The 23,811-nt window shown below is 38.4% G+C and overlaps 1 protein-coding gene across 7 annotated transcripts in view; it reads right to left on the bottom strand.

Annotated features, from left to right (window-relative positions):
• KLHL32 (kelch like family member 32) overlaps positions 1 to 23,811 on the bottom strand; it is a 246,291-nt gene that overhangs the window by 147,396 nt on the left and 75,084 nt on the right. For all 7 annotated transcript variants that reach the window (XM_086707456.1, XM_086707454.1, XM_086707459.1 and 4 more), the window contains one exon: positions 1,428 to 1,535. In XM_086707456.1, the coding sequence (XP_086563582.1) occupies positions 1,428 to 1,535 (108 nt within the window). The remainder of the gene's footprint in view (positions 1 to 1,427; positions 1,536 to 23,811) is intronic.

Below are 23,811 nucleotides of genomic sequence, written 5' to 3'. Positions count from 1 at the left end.
CTCAATTATTCTATGAAACATATCTCAAACTCTACTAGCTCTAGAAAATAAAGTGGATAATATCATACAGTTTAATAAGCCTCTAAAGAGGAAATTTTAGCAGAAAAGTGAATTCCCAACATTCTTCAAGACTCAAATACCACCTTCTCTGTGAAAGTTTGTACTGATGGCTCCAGATAATCACATCCTCCTTTTTGTCTGTACTACATCCTGTATTCTGCTTCTATTATATCTCCCAACACAATGAGGACATGTGATTACGTGTATGGCTCTCTTCCTCACCAGGGTGTGAGCCTCCTTATTTTAGCATAGAGGATACTAAACATACGTTAAATAAAATGGAATTAAACAACCCAACTTTATAAAAGACGATAAACATCCAGTCAGTATTTGGATTGATTTTGAGTGGTTCTCAAATGAAAATGGGGGGTTGGAGGTGGGTAAAGTGGGTGAAGAGGGTCAAAGGTACAAACTTCTAGGTTTAGATAAATAAGTCCTGGGGATGTAACATACAGCATGGTGACCATAGTTAACAATACTGTTGTATATTTGAAAGATGCTAAGAGAACAGATTTTAAAAGTCCTCACCACAAGAAAAAAATATTTGTAACTATGTGTGGTGAGGGATGTTAACCAGACTTTGGTAGGACAGGTATCAAACTATTATGTTCTATACCTAAAACTAATACAATGTTATATGTCAGTTATAATTAAAAATAATTTTAAAAGGAAGGTTTTTGTGTATTCTAATAATTGTTTCAGTAACATAAAACTAGTAAAGAACGATGATGCTTCAGACCTAGATTCATACGGTCTTTATGCAGTCTTATTTTGATCTTCTCTGATAGTCACACACTGACTCACATTCTATTAGTTCTCATCATTACTCTTTCATTAAAAAAAAGAAAATGGATGTTCTCTGGAAATACCTGTAAACTCTATGACAATTTTAATGATGAACAATTTTGGCTTTCAAACCATCACATTATAATCTATTACTTGAGACCCTGAATCTGAGATGTGTGTGGAGGACAGGGTGCCAAGATGTTATACATGGCTTCTCAGGGCTTTACATTTTTTTTAAGCCAATAAAGTCATGATTAAGTAATAGAGCTTCAGTAATGACAACTCAAGTTATTTTGCAAACTCATTCCCATATGACAGTTCTTTGGGATATTTTAAAATTACACCAGCAAGCCACTGAGCTCAGATTAAAATATTATGCTCCTTGGGTCCTATTTAAAATCAAATTGCTTTACTTACCTTTCCATCATTTTAGTTATAAAATTAAGGAGACGTGAAACTTTTGTTTGAAACATCAAAATGAAAAACAAGAAAAACACCCAAATCTCATACTTCAAGGATAATCCCCTCTGGTTGGCTGGAGTTAAAATGTTAAACCTTTCAGATGACATGTGGTACCATACCTGTCCTGTGTATGCAAACTCCAGGGCCTGCTTTAAGCCAAGGCTGGTCACACCATGTAAACTGACCTCGTCAGCTCCACTTTCCACCATACAGAGACTGAACATCGCCTGAGATGGGAGAGAAAGGGAGGGATGCGGAGTTATGGAACTTAAAAAGCAAGGAAACAAGAAAAGTTCTAGAGAGACTAGGAAAGAAATACATCCCATAAATTAAAGATTGATTTTGGTTTTTGAAATGCGTCTACAAAAAGCCACTGCAAATCACTCTGTCTAAACAGAGTAACACACAAATGGCATCGCACACCTCACACACAGAGTCCCACTTAATCCCACGGTTGTTCTCTGGGGTGGCTGTGTTGAGGCTCACTCACTGAACTCAGTCTCTCGATCTGGGGTCTCACTGCTACCATGAAATGTGGAGCACTTCCAACTTGCCAACAAGACATGGAAAGCAGCGACTTTGTCTCTTAACTTCTCTGCATATTTTCTACCTCAACTTAATGACACATCTCATTCCTCTCACCTGCCATGTATCACACACTCTGTTCCAAGGGTTCTCAAAATGTGGCCCCTGGCCTGGCAACATCAGCATCACTGGGAACTTTAGAGTATGGATGGTGGGGGCCCCAGCCCAGACCTACTGACACAGAAACTCACAGTGGAACCCAGCGATGTGCGTTGTGATAGGCCATCCAGGTGACTCTGATGTTCACTTGAGTTCTAGAACCACTAAGTTATTTACTGAAAATCAATTTGCCCCCAAACCAATTCCCCAAATGGCCAACTTACTGAAAATCAGGTCTACAGGATGATCAGTATGTCAAGTGAAAGCTTAAAAATTAAATAAAATGAAACCTTGCCAAATTAAAAAAAAAAAATGCACTGGCTTGCTTCCTGTCCAAAAACAAAAACAAAAAAAATACCGACTTTTTTGTTTACACATAATTTACACAAGTGTAATTTATACACTTGTAACAAGTTTGATTTAACAGGTATAAAGAGAATATCCCCTTTTCGGTTACCAATGATGAAACGCACTTTTTAGAAAAGTATACATCTATATAGCGAAGAATTAACCTCACCCAAAGGAAGCTCTGGTCTTTTCCCTTGGCTTCTGGAAGGTGATCACCAGACCCTTAGAACATCCTGCTTGACAGGAGTGTCTTTGTTTGTTGGAAATTTGACCAATGACAGTCTAACACCAGGATTTACAATGGTGGTTTGGGCCACACTGTATCAGTTCTGACCTCCAGAGGAAATGGAGACTAAAGGTATTAGTCTGACCTCTAGGAGAGGCTGGAGATGAAAAGCCAATCACAATGGCAACCTGTGAGTGGGCCCCAATAAAAACTCTGGACACCAAAAGTTTGGGTATGTGTCCCTGGTTGGCAGTCCTCTGCATTTTGTCACTTAGGGTGGCTAGGAGATAATGCTATGATCCCACAGAGGCAGGACGGCCAGCAAATCTGTATGTGGTCCCTTTCTCAATTCTGTCCTATGTGTCTCTTTCCTTGTCTGATTCCAACTTGTTTCCTTTCCCTGTAATAAGCCATTTCCATGAGTATAAAAGTTTTCAGCAAGTTCTGTGAGACTTCCTAGTGAATTAATGAATGTGAGAATAGTTTTAGGAACCCCTTCTAAATAGCAACTGGTATCAGAAGTGATAGAAGTCTTAAGGGGATGGTGCCTTCAGAATGTACAGTTTAGCTAACTTCATAGAGATAAAATTAAAAAGTGGGTAGGAAAAACCCCTCACTCTTCTCTATGGTAATATTTTAGTTCACACTAAATTTTTTAATTTTAGAAATGTTATTTTTTTGTTTTGCCCATGTATTAATATTCATCTCTTAGTGATTTTTATGTTTTGATAAATCTATTTTTGATCCTCACAATTCTACACATTTTAAGTTAATATACATTGAATGGTGGTATTAATTGATGATTATTCTTTCTGGAGCTCGTCATTTCTGTGTCACTGCATTTGAGAGTTCTGAGATCTTATAATGAATAGAATTGTCTCTGTTAGCTTCCTTTAGAGTTAAAATTTTAATCGTTAGAAACACCAAATTATTACTCTCTTATCATTTGAGAAATGTAAAGAATATTTTCAATGTTTGCAACTTGAGACAATAAAAAACAATATTCAAAATATCCTAAAGGCATTGGAAGTATGTAATGTGTAACATACACAATTATATTTGCTATATTAAATAGCATTCAGAAGATTTCACTTTCAGAAATTGGCTTTATCATGAATAAATGAAATCTAACATTCCTTTAGAAACTGTTAATGGTGAATGGTCAATACGGTATATTTGGCAACTTGGTTAGTGAGTGAGTTGATCTGGCTTGCTGCTAGTGCCACTGGAAGTTAAGGGACTCTGGGAATGGTTAAAAACACTGGATCTGAAGTCACATAATCCTTGGTTTGGTGAACCACGGTGATTAAGGGCAAATTTGTAACCAAACCATTCTGGGCTTGATTATAAGCACTAGCAAGTGACTGGGACACACATGTAGCCTCTCTCTGACTCAGTTTTCTTTCTAAAAAATGGGGACAATAATTGTACCCACTTCATGAACTTGTTTGAATATTAGATGACACTACATATATGAAGTGTTCAGTATATTACCTGTATAAGGCAAGGTCTTAGTGAAAATTCTATACTGTAATAACGATGAAATAGAATTCTATCTCCCTTACATATTCTTTGGTTAAAAGCAGTGATACATTAGGAACACTAGTCTCCGGGGGTTTTGTTGCTGCTGTTGTTTTAAATTTTTTTTAATGTTTATTTATTTTTGAGAGAGAGACAGAATGTGAGTGGGGGAGGGGCAGAGAGAGAGGGAGACACAGAATCCAACGCAGGCTCCAGGCTCTGAGCTGTCAGCGCAGAGCCCAACGTGTGACTCAAACTCACAGACCACAAGATCATGACTTGAGCTGAAGTCAGATGCCTGATGGACCGAACCACCCAGTCCCCCTGTTGTTGTTTTCAATTGAGGTGCAGCTCACTTAGGGTGGCTAGATATAAAAGGCTATCAGAAAATTGATTTTAATGTAAGTGGATTCTGCTTATGCATTCGTGGAATATCTAAAATTTCAAAACTATGGACATCTGGCTGGCTCAGTCAGTAGAGTATGTGACTCTTGAATTCAGGGTCATGAGTTCAAGGCCCACATTGGCCATGGCCTACTTAAAATATTAAATCAATAAATCAATAAAATTTCAAAACTAAAAAGCACAGGTCATAATAATAAAAAGATCTTTTAATTTGTGTAATTCTGAATTTGCTTCTAGATTTCTTATTGCCACTCTAAAAACTGAATTCCAGTTGTTTTCAATGTCTGTTTTTTATTATGTGGCTTGTTTCAATTTTTAATATATTCCCAATATGAATTTTTTTTTCAGATCTTCCAAGTTGTAACAGTACCTGAAATTGTGCCCAGCTGCTCTCTATCAACTCCACTGCTGACAGAAATGACTCAAACTGCACAAGAGTTATCTGGGTTAATGAAATGCAAAAAGTCCCTCAGAGCAAAGGCTACAGAACAGAACAAGAGGCCAAGGGAGGTCTTTTTTTTTTTTTTTTTTTTTTTGAATCTGCTTTCCTTGGTTTTTTTCAAAAGCAACCACAGCAAAGGTGGCATAGAACAGGCATCCTCAACCAGGGTGCTATAACTTGACACCTGGCTTGGCAGAGTCGGGGACAGAACACAACCCCTTGAATAACGTACATATATCATTGTACATGTTTGAACAGGCAACAAAGGAACTCCAAATTTGTCAGTATGGTTATGTTAGAGGGTATGACTATAGAGGGAAGGAAGAGACTATTACTTTTATTTCATTTACATAGTATTATTTGTCATTAAAATAAATATGTGTTACCTGTGTATTTTTTTAACAACTGCCTTTTGAAAACTTTGTTTTAGTTTTAATATTCAGGACTCTGCAGAAAGATACATCTGATTAAAATCCTGGGTCCCATAATCCACAGTCAAGTGGCAATTTACCTTCAACATGTGACCTTTGGCTAATGTATTAGTTTCTCTGAACCTTAGGCCCTTTATCTGTAACATAGAGATGATACAAACCTCATAGGTTGTCTTGAGGTTTAGGTACAATTATGCTTAATATCAAGCACAGTATCTGGCACAAAGTAGAAGCTTAATAAGTAGAAGCTGTTATTCTAATCCAAGCTGACTGCCCTACTTTCCCAAGTCTCTCTTCGATCTCAATTAGAATGAGAGCTAAGAAACAGCTCCTCCTCTGCCCTCTGCCCAAATCTTCTTCTTTCAAATGCCTTCCTAATGACAGCCCCACTCAAAATCCCTGTCTGGCTGTAGGACTTAACTTTTATCACACCCTACGTTAAGGTCTGACCACATCGTAAAAACCATCACCATTTCCACAAACACACAACCTCCATTCTGATAATCATACAGTCTTAGAAACTTAATGTTATAAGTTTAAAACATCATAATTTTTAAAAGTTACAACACCGGTTAATAAGAAGAAAAAAGGAAATTATTAAATCAATTATTATCTATGTTTGGGCTTAATAATCTTACAGGGCACCTCAATCGGAAAAAGCCTCACTGGGGGCACTTGGGTGGCTCAGTCAGTTACACATCTGACTCTTGATTTCAGCTCAGGTCACGAGCCACATGTCAGGCTCCATGCTGGCTGTGGAGCCTGCTTGGGATTCTCTCTCCCCCCTCCCTCTGTCCCTTCCCCGCTGGGGGGTGCTTATGTGCACTCTAGCTCTCTCTAAAAGGAAGGAAAAAAAAGAGAAAAAGCCTCACTGGATACCACCAAAGTAAGGAAGAACCCAGTCATTCATCAGCTTGTGAAACTTGTGAAATGTCAAGAGAGCTTGTGAAACAATGTCAAGAGAGCTTCTAGAGCCCACAGGGAAGGACAAAGTGTCTTTTGGTAGCAAAAGAGGTGATGGGACCATGGTGCTGTCCTTTAGCACTGAGTGTCCTGAAAAGGTAAACTGCAAGCTCAGTGAAAGTGGGCACCACATCTTCCTTACTCACCATGAAGCCCCTAGACCCTAGCACAGCACACATACAATAAATAGAGATGAATGGATGAATGAATGAAACAACATGCTCTTCAAAAGTTCAGATGACGATGCAGCTGCGATGATGTCCAGCTGTAACACAGGGTCATAAACAAAAATAACTAATCTGACATAGGCAGAAATTTTCTGGATGCAAGGTGTTTTAGACAAATAGCTAAAGTAGCTACAGTTAAAGAAAAAGAATATCTACCATAAGCTAAATACACATTAGTTCAAAGCTAGACATTTAGAAAGAAGTAAGAACATATGGCAATGCCCTCTATGAAGCCACAACATTCTGCCAAAGCATGGGATAAGATTCTGCTCAGAAATATGGAAGCATCGCACAGATTCTTCCTTGGTTCACACTGTTTTTGTCTTTGGGAGAGACTTGGCCAGGCTGAGATTTACAGTTGTCACAGATCACTCTTGGCTGATAATGTGCTACCGCCACCACAAATCTTTCTAATTGAAAACCCAGTTTGTGAGAACACAATCCACTTTAAGTGCCTCCCACAGAGAGAATTGTCGATTTATAGTGTGTCAGTCCTCCTGTATTTCACACAGAAATGACACAAATTGAGTCTTAAAATCACAGTACATGAATTCAGTTTCTCCAGGTCACATTGATGTCATGCAGTCACAAGATGAACTACAACCAATTTTAGGTTGGTACATTAATGTCACAAAACTGACCGATGGAAATTCCACTACATCTTCAAAGATGATAAGAGCAACAGATTTTTTTTAAGCACTTAAAGTTGGTGAAATATGATCTTTTCACCTGGTAAACTACACATAGCTTTCGAATTGCACTGGACATGGGCAAGATGTACTGTGAATTCCGTTTTTTCAGGAATCCAAATGATTTTCTGGATGAAATAACTGCAGTGTTTTGGATACATTCAACCCTTATCTTTTATGAGAGTTCAATAAAAGTAAATGAACATGTTTAAGGAAGTTATTGAAAGGAGCAACTTATAATGATCAGCAGATCCAGCCGGATCCCCTACATCTTGTAAATGCCCAGTGTTACGTCATTAGTGATGTTCACAATGGCCATCTGGCATTACAGAGTCAAGCTAACTTCTGAATCAACAAAGATTACATTTTGCTCAATTTAGTGTTAATGGTGATTATCTTTTATTACATTTTGATTATACCTCACATATAGAATGGGTAGTAAATCCCAGTTCATGAGACTGTTCAGTTAACCACAATTGCCCATTTCCCTAGCATTGAAGAAAGAAGGGTCCTAACCACAGTTGAACTGGACTATTTACCTTTTTTTTTCTCTCTCAAATGCAAAAGCTTCCCAATCCATTTGGGGAGCTTAATGGCCTGAAACAGTGAGGCTGTTTCATTGGAGGGTTTTTCCCCCAATATATTTTGTAGCCGTTTTAATTCTTCCTCAAACAGTATAGTTAAGTGTCTCAGAGAATAATGTATCATGGCAAATGAAAACAGCAAATTAGATTACTATACATATAATTAGGCAGCAAAAATTAATATTTCTAAAATACCAGTTTTCTCTCACCTTAACCATATAAAGAAAAATTCACCTTGTATGCTAAAAAATGTGAAACATACTGGTTTTCCCCAACATTTTCAAATATGTAACTTGTTTACTCAAAGAATCTAACTGTATTTCACAGCTTTGCTCTTGGCACAGTTGCTTCTTAAATTAATTACATGGTGATAATAAGCCCTTCAAAACCAGCATGATTATGCTTTATCCTATTTCTTTTTTTCTTGGTTATCTCTACACCCAATGTGGGGCCTGAACCTATAACCCCAAGATCACAGGTAGCATGCTTCACTGACTGAGGCTAGCCAGGCATTCTCTCTAGAATTTTCCTCCTCCTGGATGCACCCATATTTCAACCACTTGAGTCTTCTGGGGAATGGAATGGAAAAAGGATACAAACCAAGTTGTTTTTTTCTTAAAGATATAGCCAATGGGAAGGCCAGAAACCGTTGCCTATCATGAAGTCAGGTTATCCATGAATGGTATTTATCCTTGTTGATTGTTACTACTCTGGAAAATGGAAAATGGCATCCATACATCTGGCTTTATCCTTGGGTCACCCTTTCAGATCCCTTGGCTTCTGCTCATTCCTCTGGTGCTTCTATTACTTTTTAGTCTACGACTATATTCCTTGGGTATGGGATTTCAATACTTTACTACCCACCATGTAAAGAAGTCTATTCTTTCAGGAATTTAGGGATGACACTTACTCTTCCTTACTGGATATATTTGATAAGCCATTATTGAATGAATCTTCCCACACAGACACCATTTGTTCTGTCCTCATATCCTCAACCCTGCCTTTCCAAATCTACTATGGACATACTGACTAAAACCAAACTGGGATTTACTGCATTTTGACAGCTGTCCTAAAACAGAATTTGGGTCCTGTGTCAAGGAGTGACTTAGCAGGTGTGATACACAGTCTGCATGAATTAGGGGAAGTAGCTACAAAGAAAGGAAAGTTTCAGAGGACAATAATATCAGAAAAGTTTGAAAGCCTGAAGAAAACGATAGGAGAAAAACTGAGGAGGCTGAGTGAGAGATTCTATGTCAATTACAATGTAAGCATTCAGGGAAGATTCTGTAAAACACAGACGAGGCTCTTAATGGTGCTTACCAAAGTCACACTGGGTGTGTTTTAAGCATGATGGCTAAAACTCTAGCTTCTCTTCTCTAAACAGAATCTTGAAACTAAAAGGTACTTCAGAGATCACTGGCCCCTCGTTACTCAAGGTGTGGTCCCTGGGCCAGCAGCACTGGCATCAGTGGAGAATGTGTTAGACACAGAATCCCATGTCCACCTCGCACCTACTGGATCGAAGGTGCATTGTGACAAAAGCTCCAGGTGATCTATGTGCACATTAAAGTTTGAGAGGCACAGCTTGTGCCTTGTGGCACTCCTTGCATGCCTAAATATTTGAAGTGATGAGATATCCAATACTTTACATAAGAATATAAGGTATTACTACTACCTCCAGAATACTGAATCATAATCGCCCTCCTGATAACTTTCTCCCTTTGGTCATAGTAGAATTTCAATAAATTCAATCTTTTATACTTAACAGCCTTTCTGATATGTGGTTACAACTATTAAGTCTCCTCTTGGAAAGGAGCACCTAATCCAAATTCTCTGATTCATAAAATGTTAGCACTGAAGGCTGATGCTAGAAATCCTGTAGTCTGGGCACAAGACCGGAGTCCAAATCCCAGCAAGGAAGGACTGGCTGCCACACCTTGGCAGGGTAGGGGGTGGAGGGTGGGAAGAAAGGTTATTACATAAGAAGTAAAATTTAAATAAGACTCATGGTTTCAAGAACAAGACCTCTGGGAGAGTAGCTCGTCCTATGTTCTTGGATGGTAACAGTGGTAGCAGCCTTCAGGTAAATCTATCCCACCATCCTCCTTTCCCCAGTTACTCTGGTTGACCTTCTCTGGGTCATCTCCTTCTTATCTTACATTCCTGAAGAGGAATTTCATGTGGTCATCATAGAGCTTCTAGTGATACAAATCCCTCAGACCCATCCCTATGGAATTCAAAAACCAGAGCTTTTAAGGAATCCCCATTTGCCATAAAGAATGCCAAGGCACTGTCACCTTGCCTACCTCATCTGACACTGGGAGTGGCTGCCTGGAACCTTGTTGAGGGCTGTGAGCCCACATCCAGACTCACTGAGAGTGGTCAGGCTCTTGTTATTATGTCTGTTGCGGGTACAGAGAGGGAGCAGGAGCAGGTATGCCAGCCTGGGATCATAAAGTGTGCACATGTGTAAGTGCTGAAACACACTGTTCATGACCTCATCACATTGAATCTGTTACATCTTTTCTACAGAGAACTTTTTAGAAGAACATTTAATAATGTGGAATTGCCTTAATTATCACTATTCTCTTTAAAAACCCAGTGTGAGTTAATGGCCACTCTTAAATTTTTAATACAAAATCTCAACAGCTCTTCTTTTATTTTTAATGTCCTCTTTTAATATCTTTTTCTTCAGTGTGCCAACATTATATAAGGTGTGTATGACTACAGATAGGGGTGCCCAGCCTAGCTGTGGCATCTGTCTTCAACCTTCTATTTTATTCATCATTTTGGTTTGACAGTCGTGAGCCTGGCAATACACACTAGAGCCACTCTCCCATTATTTGACTATACACAGATGAGGGCAAGAGCCCCAGCTAACACACTGTTTCTTCTAACTCCATTAGTTGCTAAGCAACCACTTCACTAGAACCTTCCTATTCCAAGGCAGAATAGGCCAGTTTAATACGGAGTGTTTGGGTTGTCACATGTGTTCAAGTTCACTCCTTCTGTAAACACATCTGATGCTCTGTCCGTGCAGGCTATGTGAAAAGCCTCCCTATCTTACAAAATGGGAAAAAAAGAATTTAGGCATCCTCAAGAGGTCTAATACTTCTGAAAGGTACTCAAAGAACTTCTTCTAATCCTATGAAAATTTATAGATGTCTGTATGTAATTTTTTAAGTGATCTGAATGATTTTATATGGCTACCTCTCTTATTACTTCAGAGTCACATGCCTCTAAATGAGAAGAACACTGGTAATTCAATCTTTCAGGAATCCAGGCATGCAAGCCCCATGCCCAACCATCATCAGATGGGCTAATTAAAAGCAATTGATTCAACAAGCAGCTGGATCATCCCAGTGTAGACAGTTCATTTTGAATCAATTTTTTATAAAAGTGATGAATAGCACATATCTATGGATCCCAATAATTCTTTACACCAATTCATCAGATTCACATGATCAGCTGTCTTGCCCCTTTTAAAAACCATCTGTCTTGACTCAATACTCAATTTCTAAAGGTTTAAAATTTTCATCAGCTTTATTATCCTTCAAACATGTGTTCTTGTCTTTCAGATGAAGCTAAGGTTGGCTGTATCACTGTGATTAAATAAGCATGAGTGAAACTGATTTTAAATAAAACAGCATGAAAATTGTAGTTTTAAAAACATGAAAAAGATATGGCAGAAAAATAGTCTTTCAACACACACTTGAAACAAATACACCTAAAGAGCTTAGCACAACGACTGCATAAAATAAATGACTTTTAAGAGTTAACTGTTATTATTACATTGCAAATATTTTTTTCTAGCTCCATAATATTTATATTCAGTAGAAGTGAATCAGTTTCAATGAAAGAATAAAATACAGACCAGAGTTCACCATTCATCACTATAATGAATACACTGCACGATCAGCACAATAATGAAAATAACAGTCAGCCTATCTGAAATGTTAATGACTTCGCTGGCATGGATGCAAACAATTTTAAAAGGGAATGTGACAATGATTCTTCAGAGGCTCTCAGCTCTCTATTTAAAAAGGAAATAACATTTGACCAGTACCACAATTAACTGGTACTTCACCTTGAACTCACAAAGGGAATTCTATTTTTAATGAATGTGTTCAGGTTTAAAAGGAAATTGTGACATCATTTTAATTTTTTTAAAAAGCAAAAAAAAAAAAAAAAAAAAAAAAATCCACACGCCTTTTGGTGCTCATGAGGCCCTATCCCACAGGGCATCTAAAATGAGCCTCTTGGGGCACCCAGTGGGCTCAGTCGGTTAAGCCTCTGACTCTTCATTTCAGCTCAGGTCACGATCTCATGGGATCAAGCCCTGCATAAGGCTTTGTGCTGAGCAAAGAGCCTGCTTGGGATTCTCTCTCTCTCTGACCCTCCCCTGCTCACACGTGTGCATGTGGACTCTCGACTCTGTCTCAAAATAAAAAAATAAATAGTAAATAAGTAAAAGCAGGCTCCTAGTTATCCACTACTGAAGCTTCTATATGAGACAGACGGGTAGCTGTTCATTATCAGCCAGGCAATTAATGTTTATCGAGTGTCCATCGAGTGTGAGGCTCTCTATAACAGACTGTCCATAAAATGTCAGATTGAGTGCTTAATTTGGCTTTGCTGAATGTCAAGGCCATCATTAATGGTGCTATTTTGCCTGACTAAATTTAAAAGCCATTTCATGAGGCCTCTTCTTGGTGGATATTAACTAAATGACTAATCATCAGATACAAGTTGCAGAATGCCAACATCTACTCATGGACAACAGTTATGACTTAGGTGAGAAATTGAGCACATTTTCAACTGTGGGTGATTTTCGTCATTTTCCTCAGTTCCTTGGAACTGTAGTTGTTGGTAGGTTATTTTAAAAGTCACCATCACCTTAAGAAAAGTCTAAAGCAGCACTTTAGGTCCCTCTTCTGAACCAGATTCTGGTATTTTTGGAGTTACAAGTTGAGGAGAAGAGACCATACGCTACCACATTAGGTCCTCAGCTTATTAGCCAAGGACTCAAAACTTGGGAGCAATGAGGTTTCCAGTTTTCCCTGGCTCTTAATTCCCTAGTGGCTTTAGGTGATACTTTTTATGTAAAACTAGTCCAGCTGGATCCAAGAAAACAGCAAAATATCTGCTGGATCACAAGTCTTGTGGACTCAGCACTTAAATCCTTTTCTCAGAGTACATATCCACTAAGAACCTAAGAAGTTCTATGTCAAGGAGCTGGTACAGTCATCACTCTCTTGGTTTTTAATTCAATCTCAGCATCAGCAATGCCATATTCTCATGCATGGGAAGAACCCAGAGTTAGTACCCCAGTGTTTCTGAGCATCCTTCTGCTCCCCACCCCTACACCAGCAATTATACAGAGAAAAATGGATGGATAAAGATAAAAAATAAGATTAAGTTTCAACAAAGATCATTTTTATTGGTGTAAGTTGAAGCAGGTATCACTGATCACTTTTGTGTTTACAACTCTATCTATGGACCCAGGCATCCTTTTCACTTCTGAACAAATATGATCTAAAATTCCAGAAGGAAAGAGTTTTAGCTGTCTGGGACAGGCAGACAAAACATCTGTGCAAAGGCCCTGAAGTGAGAGCTTGACAGGCGTGTCTGAGGAACAACAAAGAGGCCAATGTGATTGGAATGGAGGGAGGAAGGAAGGGCAAAAGTCACATGACGGTGGCCTGATGAGACAGAATCATGCAGACAACAGACATTGGCTTTTACGCTAAGTGAAACTGGAAGTCATCAGATGGTGCCCAAGCAGACGTGATATAATCCAACTTGCATTTTTATTAAGAGCACTGCGGCCACAGTACTGAAATAGGTTCTAAGGGATCAAAGATTGAAGTAGGACGATAAAGTAGGAGGATACTGCAAAATTTCTGTCAAAGATGGTAGTGGCTTCCACCAGTGTGGTAGTAGTAGAAGTGGTTGGAGTCTGGAGACCTTTTTAAAGTAGAGCTGTGGGACTTGCCAGCCGATTGGATGCAAGAGAAAGGAGTCAGGAATTACTCAGTGGTTTGGGGCCTGCATCAACTGTAGAGTTGCTGTTAAATGAAATGGAGAATGCTGTGGAACAAGCAAGTTTGTGGGAGGAAACTGGGAGTTCGATTTGGACACATTCGGTTTGTGATACCTCTTACACATCCACAGAGGGATGATGAACGGTTGGTCACTGAATATACCAATTCTGGATTTTTGGAGATGGTCCAATGTGGGGATATAAATTTCGGAGTCATCATCTGTGATGATTAATGTTGTCAACTTGACTGGATCATGCAGTGCCCAGATATTTGGCCAAACGTTATTCTGTGTGTATCTGTGAAGGTGTCTCTGCCTGAGATTAACATTTGGATTAACAGGCTGAGTAAAGCAGACTGCCCTCCCTAAGGTGGGTGGGCCTCATCTGTTCAGTTCATGGTTTGGATACAACGAAAGGCTGGAAAAGAGAGGATTCTCTTTGCTTGCCTGCCTTCAAACGGAAATATTGACTTTTTCCCGCCTTTGGCCACGCACTGAAACATGGGCTCTTCCTGGGTCTGCAGCCTGCAGCTTTCAGACTGAAATTACACTATTGGCTCCCCTGGGTCTCCAGCTTGCTGACTGCATAGATCTTGGGGCTTTTTAGCTTCTATAATTGCATAAGTCAATTCCTTATGATAAATCTCTCTTTATATATAAAATCCTATTGGTTCTGTTTTTGTGTAGAGTCCTAATATATCATTTTATACATTATATGTATATCACATATACGTGTGTATCCAGATAACACCATGAAACAGTATGAGATTATCATGAAAGCTGGTACAGACAGAAAAGAGATACAAACACTGAGTCTAGGCCACTCTAATTTTAAGAAGTTGGGGAAATAAACAAAGTAAGAAAAGAATATTAAAAAGTAGAGGCCAGCAAGTGGAAGAAAATCTGGAAAGCCCAAAAGCCAAGTGAAGAAAATGTTCTAAGAAACAGGAAGAAACCAAACTGATGATGAGTTGAGAAAAAAGAGGACTGAAAATTGATCACTGGATTGGGCTATACTTTATTTATAATTTTTGTATCCATGCTCATTAAGTGAGATACAGCTCTCATTTCTTCTGCTGCCCTTGTGTTTTGGTAATAGAATTACACTAGCCTACTAAAATGAGGTGATTAGGTGTGTGGCTTTCCATTTTCTTCTAGACTTCAGAAAAGGCTTATACAATAAGGGAAATACTTGTTAAGTAAAGAAGAGTTGGTAGTACTAGCAAGTAAAAAATCTAGACCCATTGCCTTTTTGAGACTTTCTATGACTCCTTTTTGATAACTACCCCAATTTCTTATATTTTCTCTTACCTTTTGGTACAATTTTGATAATTTATATTTTCCTAGAAACTCATTCACCAAGGTGTTGAAGAGTATTGGTATAAAGTTTCTATGGTATCTCCCTGGCTGAGTAGACCCTTCCAAGCAACAACTCCCAAAGGGAAGCATAAACCATTGGGAATTAGCTGGCCACCTCTGCCACATTCTTGTTTCTACGCCTTGCTGAATTATTTGGTTTCACGATCACTACTTCAACAATAGAAAACTCTGGCCCCTTTATATGACACGATGCATTTCTCTATCCCCCATGCTCTTGTTCTCCTAATCCTTGCATGAATCCTAGTCTTCTGTTTTGTGTTTGGCATTTTCTGTTCCATCAGCCCCTCTCCAGAATGGAATGCTGCCACCAAACCTTCACCTGTAAGTAATCACACCAGCTACTCTCCTAATGATGAGGGCATTCTGTCTGTTAGCCTAAGCCTTGCATGAGAACCTTGGGAATCAGAAACGTCCAGTAGGAATTAGCTTTGCCATCTGTCTCTGAGCTCAAGTAAAATCTTTTAGATACAACCAGCTTGACTCTGCTTATTAATCCACTAAATCCCAAACACACTGCATGGGCTAGACCATCAGGACATGCCCAGGATTCTCTTTTCTTGAAATTAACATCTGTAGACTGAAACGTTAACTTTGTTCCCCCAATTCTAGTGATAGCCTCTTCAAGAACCAGAAGCCGTTCTAAATTGCTCTGACACAGAGCATTCAGCAGAGTCGGAGGCAGGTGAGCAAGGGGTTGAGAACTTGGGCTTTGGAGTCCAGCAAATAAGGGTTTGAGCCTTAAGGCTGCATCCCTTTTTAGCTATGTGACCTTGGCCGGGTTACTTTACCTCCCTAGGCCTCAGTTTTCATAAGCATAAGTACAAAATTAAGGTACCTGTCTCAGAGAACCATTACATAGATTTAATGACAAAATACAGATTACCTTGCTTGCAGGAGGCACTCAATCAGAATCTGTCAAACAAGTCAACAAATTCTTTTCCTTCAAACCCTAGGAGTGCCCACGAATTCATTTCTAATTCTAGATGAAATTTTCTAATTAATTTCTTCTTGCCTTGTAACTCTGTACACTGATATATATGAGCACTGCAGTGAATAAACATTATTTGCCACCCACTTCCCTACTGTTTTACTCTCTAACATACAGGGCTTATCATTTTACTTAACTCCTGACAATTTCATCTATCAGTCTTTACAGTTTATTTTGCTACATGTTTTCATAGCCCTTTAATTTCATTTTAAATTCTTTTTGAAGGACCACTTACAATAACATATGTGATTTCCCCATAAAGAGCCAATTCCTATGTATCTAGAATCCAAAAACCAGAAAGCATGTTTATTGCTTTTTTCCATGGCAACATAAATGAGAATTGAAAATGTATTGGATACCCTAAAGCAGAGAAAACACTAAATGGTTTTTGAATCTCACAAAAGATTAAATTTCACCAGAATAGTTTTAGCATTATATATGATTAATCATATGTCTATCTTTACTGTATCAATAACTCATGCTCCATTATAGGTTAATGTTTTATACTTACTGTATTATATGTATACAATAACCTAAACATATGATCTAAAAAGGATATATTTTTTCTCTTAACTAAAATTTTAACTAACTATTCCCCTGCCACAATGAAGAGTTGTAATATTTAAAATAGCTACATGAAAAGTTACAAGATGAAAAAAAACAAATCTAAGTATTTTTATGGGAATTAGCTAGGAAGCCTGTTTCATCTACATTAAGATAGTCAACAGAGTAAAAATGAAAAGACATCTTTCCTATCCAAAAATAATACCCAAAGGCATACATTATTAAAGGCTAATCTAATATTATTGGGTTTGGCTGAGAAAAATAAAAAATGTTCCATTTTTCCACCTTATAAATTATCAACACGTGCTTCAAAGTCCACTCAATATAAAGCCAAAGTATATCTTTATTGTTTACAGAGAGACTTTTAAGGGGAATATCAGTGAAAAGAGATTAAAAAAAAAAGTGAAGAAAAGAAGAAATGGTCATACAGAGAAAAACAGAACAACAGATACATAAACAGGTCCAGAAATAGCCATAGAGCAAATTAGGAGCGAGGGAACCATGCACAAAGTCAAAGAGAGCATTCTGGGCTGGGAGAAGCACTTACCACTGAGAGTTATCCAAGCCCTGGAGAGAAAATTGAGTGACACATTCATATAAAAATTCTACCTTGAGTTCTTTCAGGATATATCACTATGGCTATTCTGCAACTATAAGCAAAATGACATGTTGCTTTTTGTTTACAAAATACCAACAAATTCATATGTTCACTCACAAACTACTAGTTGAATGCCTACTATATGTTATGCCTGTTAGAAATGTTGCAGATTTAGCAGTGAATGCGAAAGACAAAAAACTCTGCCCTGATGATGCTTACAAATGGAACTGAGTTCATCGTTTATAGAATGCAGGTTTCTTTTCTCTACTGTGGAGTAATATTTTAATTTAATTGCCATGGTCCATCATTTCCTTTAACTTTGGTTTTTGGTTTCTGGTAATGCTAAAAAAAGTTGTAACCCTAAACACATTTCTCACTACAATCTTTTTTTAAAGATTTTTTAAATTTTTGTTCTGTTTTATTTATTTCTGAGACAGAGAGAGACAGAGCACAAGCAGAGGAGGGGCAGAGAGAGAGGGAGACACAGGATCTGAAGCAGGCTCCAAGCTCTGAGCTGTCAGCACAGGGCCCAACGCAGGGCTCCAACCCATGAACCGTGACATCATGACCTCAGCCAAAGTGGGACCCTTAACTGACTGAGCCACCCAGGCGCCCCTAAAGATTTTATTTTTAAGTAATCTCTACCAACCCAACATGGGGCGGAACTCACAACCCCAAGATCAAGAGTCACATGCTCCACTGCCTGGGCCAGCCAGGTGCCCCTCACTAGAATCCTAACTAGCACATGAAAAAGCTAGAATGTTCAGGAGCACATCGTGTGTTCTGGTTCACTATTGTACCACTTTCCAAACTTTTTTATTGACTGTGCAAACATCATTTACACATTTGGAGTAGTAGCCCTCATATTTATGTATTTATAATATATGGATATACTGTATACCAACATGTTATATGCATTGTAAAACAAACCTCAAGCAGAAATAAAATTGACATAGATATTTACAGGGAGTAGATCTTCCCCCACATCCCCACAGCTCATCTGCACTCTCAGGGGCACACAAACCCCTACATGAGAGACCACTGCACTTAGGTTAATTTGTCACACTTCCAAATTATGACAAATTCATTACATAATTCTTTATCTATTTTGACAAATATTGCCTGTGACAAAAGGGGACGTAACCTAATTTGGTAAGTCACAGCAAGCTGCAATGTTGGCTTGATTCCCACAATTTGCTGCTTTCTTCCTTTGCCTCAGTGGGTGACAAACATTTCAGCTCTGGGCACACTGAAAAATTAATATAAATTCTGATTGAAGGTATTTGTGAAACGTAAATCAAAAGATTGAATAACTTCTTAATAAACACGTAAACACAGTTTACTAAATATTACTTCACCCTTCCACAGAATCAATAGGCCTTTCTGGGGGTCTCTCAATGTTAGACCTGATACACATGTGTGTGTGTGCACACGTACTCATCGGGAACTTTCTTATCAAGAACAAAAATACCACCTAGGATTGGAGTAGCTACTTCCATTCTTTTCTTGTCACTGCCATTTATATTTTCTTAGTACATTTTTTTTAATAACGTAACAGAGCAGATACTATTATCGCTGTTTTACAAACAAAGAAACCCAGCCCCAAAAGGGAGGTAATTTTACTAAGATACTGCAGCAAGTTAACAATTGAGAGAAGATACTAACAATAAATCATCTAACACTAGCTCAGTATGTTTTCCTGACACCAAACTGCTGCGATACGTTGGCTTTTAAAATCTGCTTCTTTTACAACAACACACAACTTCACAAATCTTTTCCTTCACAACGTACCATGAATGTTATTCCCCATAAGAAAATGTAAAGTTTATTTTTGGAGCACTTACAATATTTTGCTTATTTGAAGCTGAGGGGAATAAGTGTCCTTCCCTCACAAAATCACACAACACGGGCTTTCCACTGTTTACGGTACAAAACTCACTGGCCACGCACCATCTGAGGACAAAGCTGGAACATTAAAAAGGGGCTCTTTTGGATTCTGCTGTTTTGCTTTGAAATAAAGGAACCCCAATACTTCTTATACAGTGGTCCCTACATGTACTTTAATTGCTCTTCAAATCTGAGAACTATAATCAGGCCTTATTTCCCAGTAGGATCAGGTAGCACCTAGTAGGTCAGGGTGACAGAAATGATGGGAAGCAAAACTGCATCTGAAAATGCATGAAATACATCAAGCAAAAGCTCACTTTAGCTAGTTACCATTAAGATGCTTATGTTAGTCTCCCATAATTCTTGTGATAAATTACCACAAATTTAGTGGCTTACACCAACACAAATCTATCATCTTACAGTCTGGAGGTCGGAAGTCTGGAATGGACTTTACTGGGCTAAAATCAATGTGTCAGCATGGCTCTGTTCTTTCTAGAGGCTCTAGGAAAATGTGTCTCCTTATGTATTCCACCTTCTATAGGCTAAAGTGTCCCTTGGCTCATGGCCCCTTGTCTTCAAACCAGCAATCGTGTCACTGCAATCTCTGCCTCCATTGTCACATCTCCTTTGACTCTTCTTCCATCTTTCAGGAACCCTCATGATTACACGGGGCCCGGCCCATCTTTATAATCCAGGATAATTTCCCACCTCAAGGTCCTTCAGGTGCACATCTGCAGAGTCACTTTTCTATGTAAGGGACCATTCACAGGCTCCTGGGACTAGGATGTGGCCATTATTCTGTCTGTCACAATGTTCACGGATAATAGTAACCTTAAACAGAAAGTTCTCTGAGGTCCACACAGTTTAGTGTCATGGAAAATTTAGGGGGTTTGGAGACATATGGACCTAGGCTGGTATTTGGACTCTAGAATCAAGCATCCGAACAGTCTCACTCAATGTTGAGCAAACTCAATTTCCTCATCCGTAAAGTTGTTGTAGTATCTACACCTAAGGGTTATTAAGGTATTAGATGAAAATAAATAATGTGAATACACAGAGTACTAAGGCTAGTAAACAAATAAGGAAGATGTCAAATGAACGGCAATTTACCTTACCTTCCATGTTTAGACTTTGCAGCTTGAATAACAACTATCATTTCCTTAGTAAGGAATAGATTCCTTTTCTAGCCATTCCTTGTATTATGAATATTCTTTTCGACAAAGAATTTTCACATAATTTTATTTTAATATTTATATGTTAAAAGTTTAGTTTGCAACAATCCTGATAATTATAACTCGATAAAAGACTGTTCTAAACATACATATAAATACATTTATACACATATATACTTAGCATACTTCAGTGAATTGGAGTTTTAGAACAGTTTATAGAGGTTATAGTTTATAGCAAAGAAATTCAACATTTTCATAATTTAAGAGTCTTCTTTGCCCTTTTAAAATATTTTTTCATTCATTATGTAAAAAGGCACAAATTTCTTCTTATTATAGCTTTGAAGTTTGCTCACACTATACATATATTTTTGGTAAGTAATTAGTAATTGTCATCACTTTCAAAAAGTTTGTCTTGTTCCAACCAGTAGGCCATAATTCACTGTTTTTTTTCTGGGTAATTTATCACCAAGCTTCCTGAAACTGGCTTTTGCCTATGATATAAAGATATGGTTCATATTATTTTCAACAACCACCTCTTAGAGCACTCAAAGAAAAATATGTCTACCATTCTAAAAACCAGAAATGTTATTATATGATCTCTAACATCAACGTAATGGTATCTAACGTTGATTTGGCTAGACAAGAGATGAACAACCTAGCTATGAAATCATGGGAATATAGGATAAACGCATTGTGTCCCAACACTGTCCCTCTTCCCACCCCACCCCCAATATGATAATCGCCCATTGGGAATCTCTCATTTACCAACTATAAGTAGAATCTCATTATGAGCAGCCTGCAGTATATACCAAGCATAAAAATTAAGGGCAGAAAACATTTCCATTCTGCAACACAAACACAAACGTTTGCTTTGCCTTGTTGGAAAACCTCTAGGAAAGAATAGTAACCTTGCTACTCTAAACTTGTAACTTGCTGTGCAAAGACTCAATGAAACTAGTGACTATTGCGCTTAGAAAAAGAAAAGGAAAAAAAAAACCCAGACAGTCCAATAAGAGAGATAAAGGAATGTACCTTTTATTCCTGTAGGTTACTTTTACTAAATCAAAAAAATTGCTATTTCCTTCTTTAGGTGGCAAGGTTTGAGGTCATTTGGATTTTTTTCAACTTTAGAACCAAAACAGAACATACAGCAGCATATTAATAGGCATTTTTAAAAATTAATTTATTTTGAGAGAGAGGGATAGAGAGAAAGCTCATGCGCACAAGAGAAGGAGGGACAGAGAGAGAGAGAGAGGGGGGGAGAGAAAGAGGGAATCCTAAGCAGACTCCACACTGTCAACACAGAGCCCAAAGCAGGGGTCAAACTCACAAACCATAAGATCATGACCTGAGCCAAAATCAAGAGTGTGACACTTAACCAACTGAGACACTCAGGTGCCCATTAACAGGCATTTTTTTTAAGGAAGATACTTTTGTAGTTAGTTTAGTTAGTTAGTTAGTTAGTTAGTTAGTTAGTTATTTTTGAGAGAAAGAGAGAGAGAGAGAAAGAGAGAGAGAAACAGGGCTCACCCAAAGCAGGGCTCATGTTTTACCCAAATCAGGGCTCCTGCTCACCCAAAGTGGGGCACGACCTCACCCAATGTGGGGCTCAAACTAATGAACCACAAGATCATGACTCGAACCAAAGTCAGATGTTTAACGACTGAGCCACCCAGGTGCTCCTGTAGTACTTTCTTGACTCATGCACACACAAAACTGAGGAAAGATGAGGGATAAATTCTACATCTAAGATAACATGATAATAGATCATCGGAAATAATCCAGGGGAACAAGAACTTTATAGGACTCTTAATTTATAAAATACCTTGTGATGATTTGAATGATGTTCACAAATGTTTCAAAAAGTATTTGCTGCAACAATTATACGCAAAGCCCAGGGCTGAGTATTCATCAAGGGGGAGGGGGAGGAGGGATGGGAGAGAGAGAGAGAGATACATGTGCGAGTCCTGATACACCATCAGCCCTGCTCCATCAACCATATGGGAACCCACCACAGTCGCTTTCGAGGTCACTGCCTTTATTTTCTACCTGTTCTGCTACTGCTACTATTGCTTCTACTACCTTTCATTTATTGACAATCTTCACTGAGCCAGAAGTATGACATAAGGTGCCTCATATTTCCTCTGTGCTTTTTTCTTTAAAAAAAAAGGAGGGGGACCCAATGCTATTCTCTGCCCAAAGTCTAGGGAAAAAATCAGTAGTGAGTTTGACCATCTCAGTTTATTTTGCCTTCCTCTGTATGGGGCTGAACAGACATCCTCATAGGCTGTGGGCTGGAGACACAGCAGCCTCTGTGTGAGGCCCTCTGACTGACACCCTGGCCGTCACCAGAACTGATACCAAAGCTCTTTCATGAGGAATGCAAATTACCTCAAAACTCCAATCTCTACATACATTTCTAAGACACTAGGATTAAGATCAAGATGTCCCTTACACACTTTAAAAACCGCTCTTAAACATGAAATCGTATGATGCTCTGGGTAGATATCAACATGAAATATAAGCTGCCTTCCTTCCTACTATTTAGCAAGATCCCATTTCACTGCCATCAAACAGGGAGTTCAAAGTGGCAAACACAGTCTGTTCAAAACAGTAAGCTAGCATATACAACAACAAAACACACACACACACACACACACACACACACACACACACACGAATTCCCCTTTCATTAAATATAAACCGCAGGAACATTTTACTTGCATTCTTTATAATTCCATGAACACCTTTCCAAACATTTGAAATTACATTTACAGTAATTCTGAATTGCAAATTATAGCAGCAGCAACGGCATGACCAGTAAATCCTAAAGTCATAACAGTGAAGAGAATTTTGTGCCTGGAGAGCTTGGAGCATGTTCAAAAGATTAAAGATTTATATCTCAGAAGTACAGCTTTGGGGAAAAATAATTTCAAAATAAAAGAAACACTGAAATCTAAAATACAGACAAAACTGGCAAAAACTGTCTTTGCTGAGCGGCCTTAAAACAATGTTGCTTGTTAACCGAATTTTGGTTTCAAAACCAAAGCTCTACTCTCCCCTGCTTGAAAAATAAAAACCACCACCAGTACCTGTAAACCATCAATTCAGCATCTGGTGTATTTCAGACCCTTGGTTTGCACCTCACATTTAACGTTTCATTTCATTTCGACTTCAGCCCCACGAAGTGACAATTCACCTACCTTTACAATTTCAGGAGAAAATAAAACTCAGAAATACTAAGCCACTCATCTGAGGACATACACAGCCAGAAACCACATGAACAAAGCTGTTATAAACCAGATTGGTCTCCATCTAAAACTGTACTGCCTCTATAATTAATTCTCACATT

This window comes from Puma concolor, chromosome B2, assembly GCF_028749965.1.
Source record: "Puma concolor isolate L17-30 chromosome B2, mPumCon1.1.hap2, whole genome shotgun sequence".
In the NCBI taxonomy this organism is placed as follows: domain Eukaryota; kingdom Metazoa; phylum Chordata; class Mammalia; order Carnivora; family Felidae; genus Puma; species Puma concolor.
Note: the sequence above shows the minus strand (reverse complement) of the source record. Positions and strands in the feature narration are given on the sequence as shown.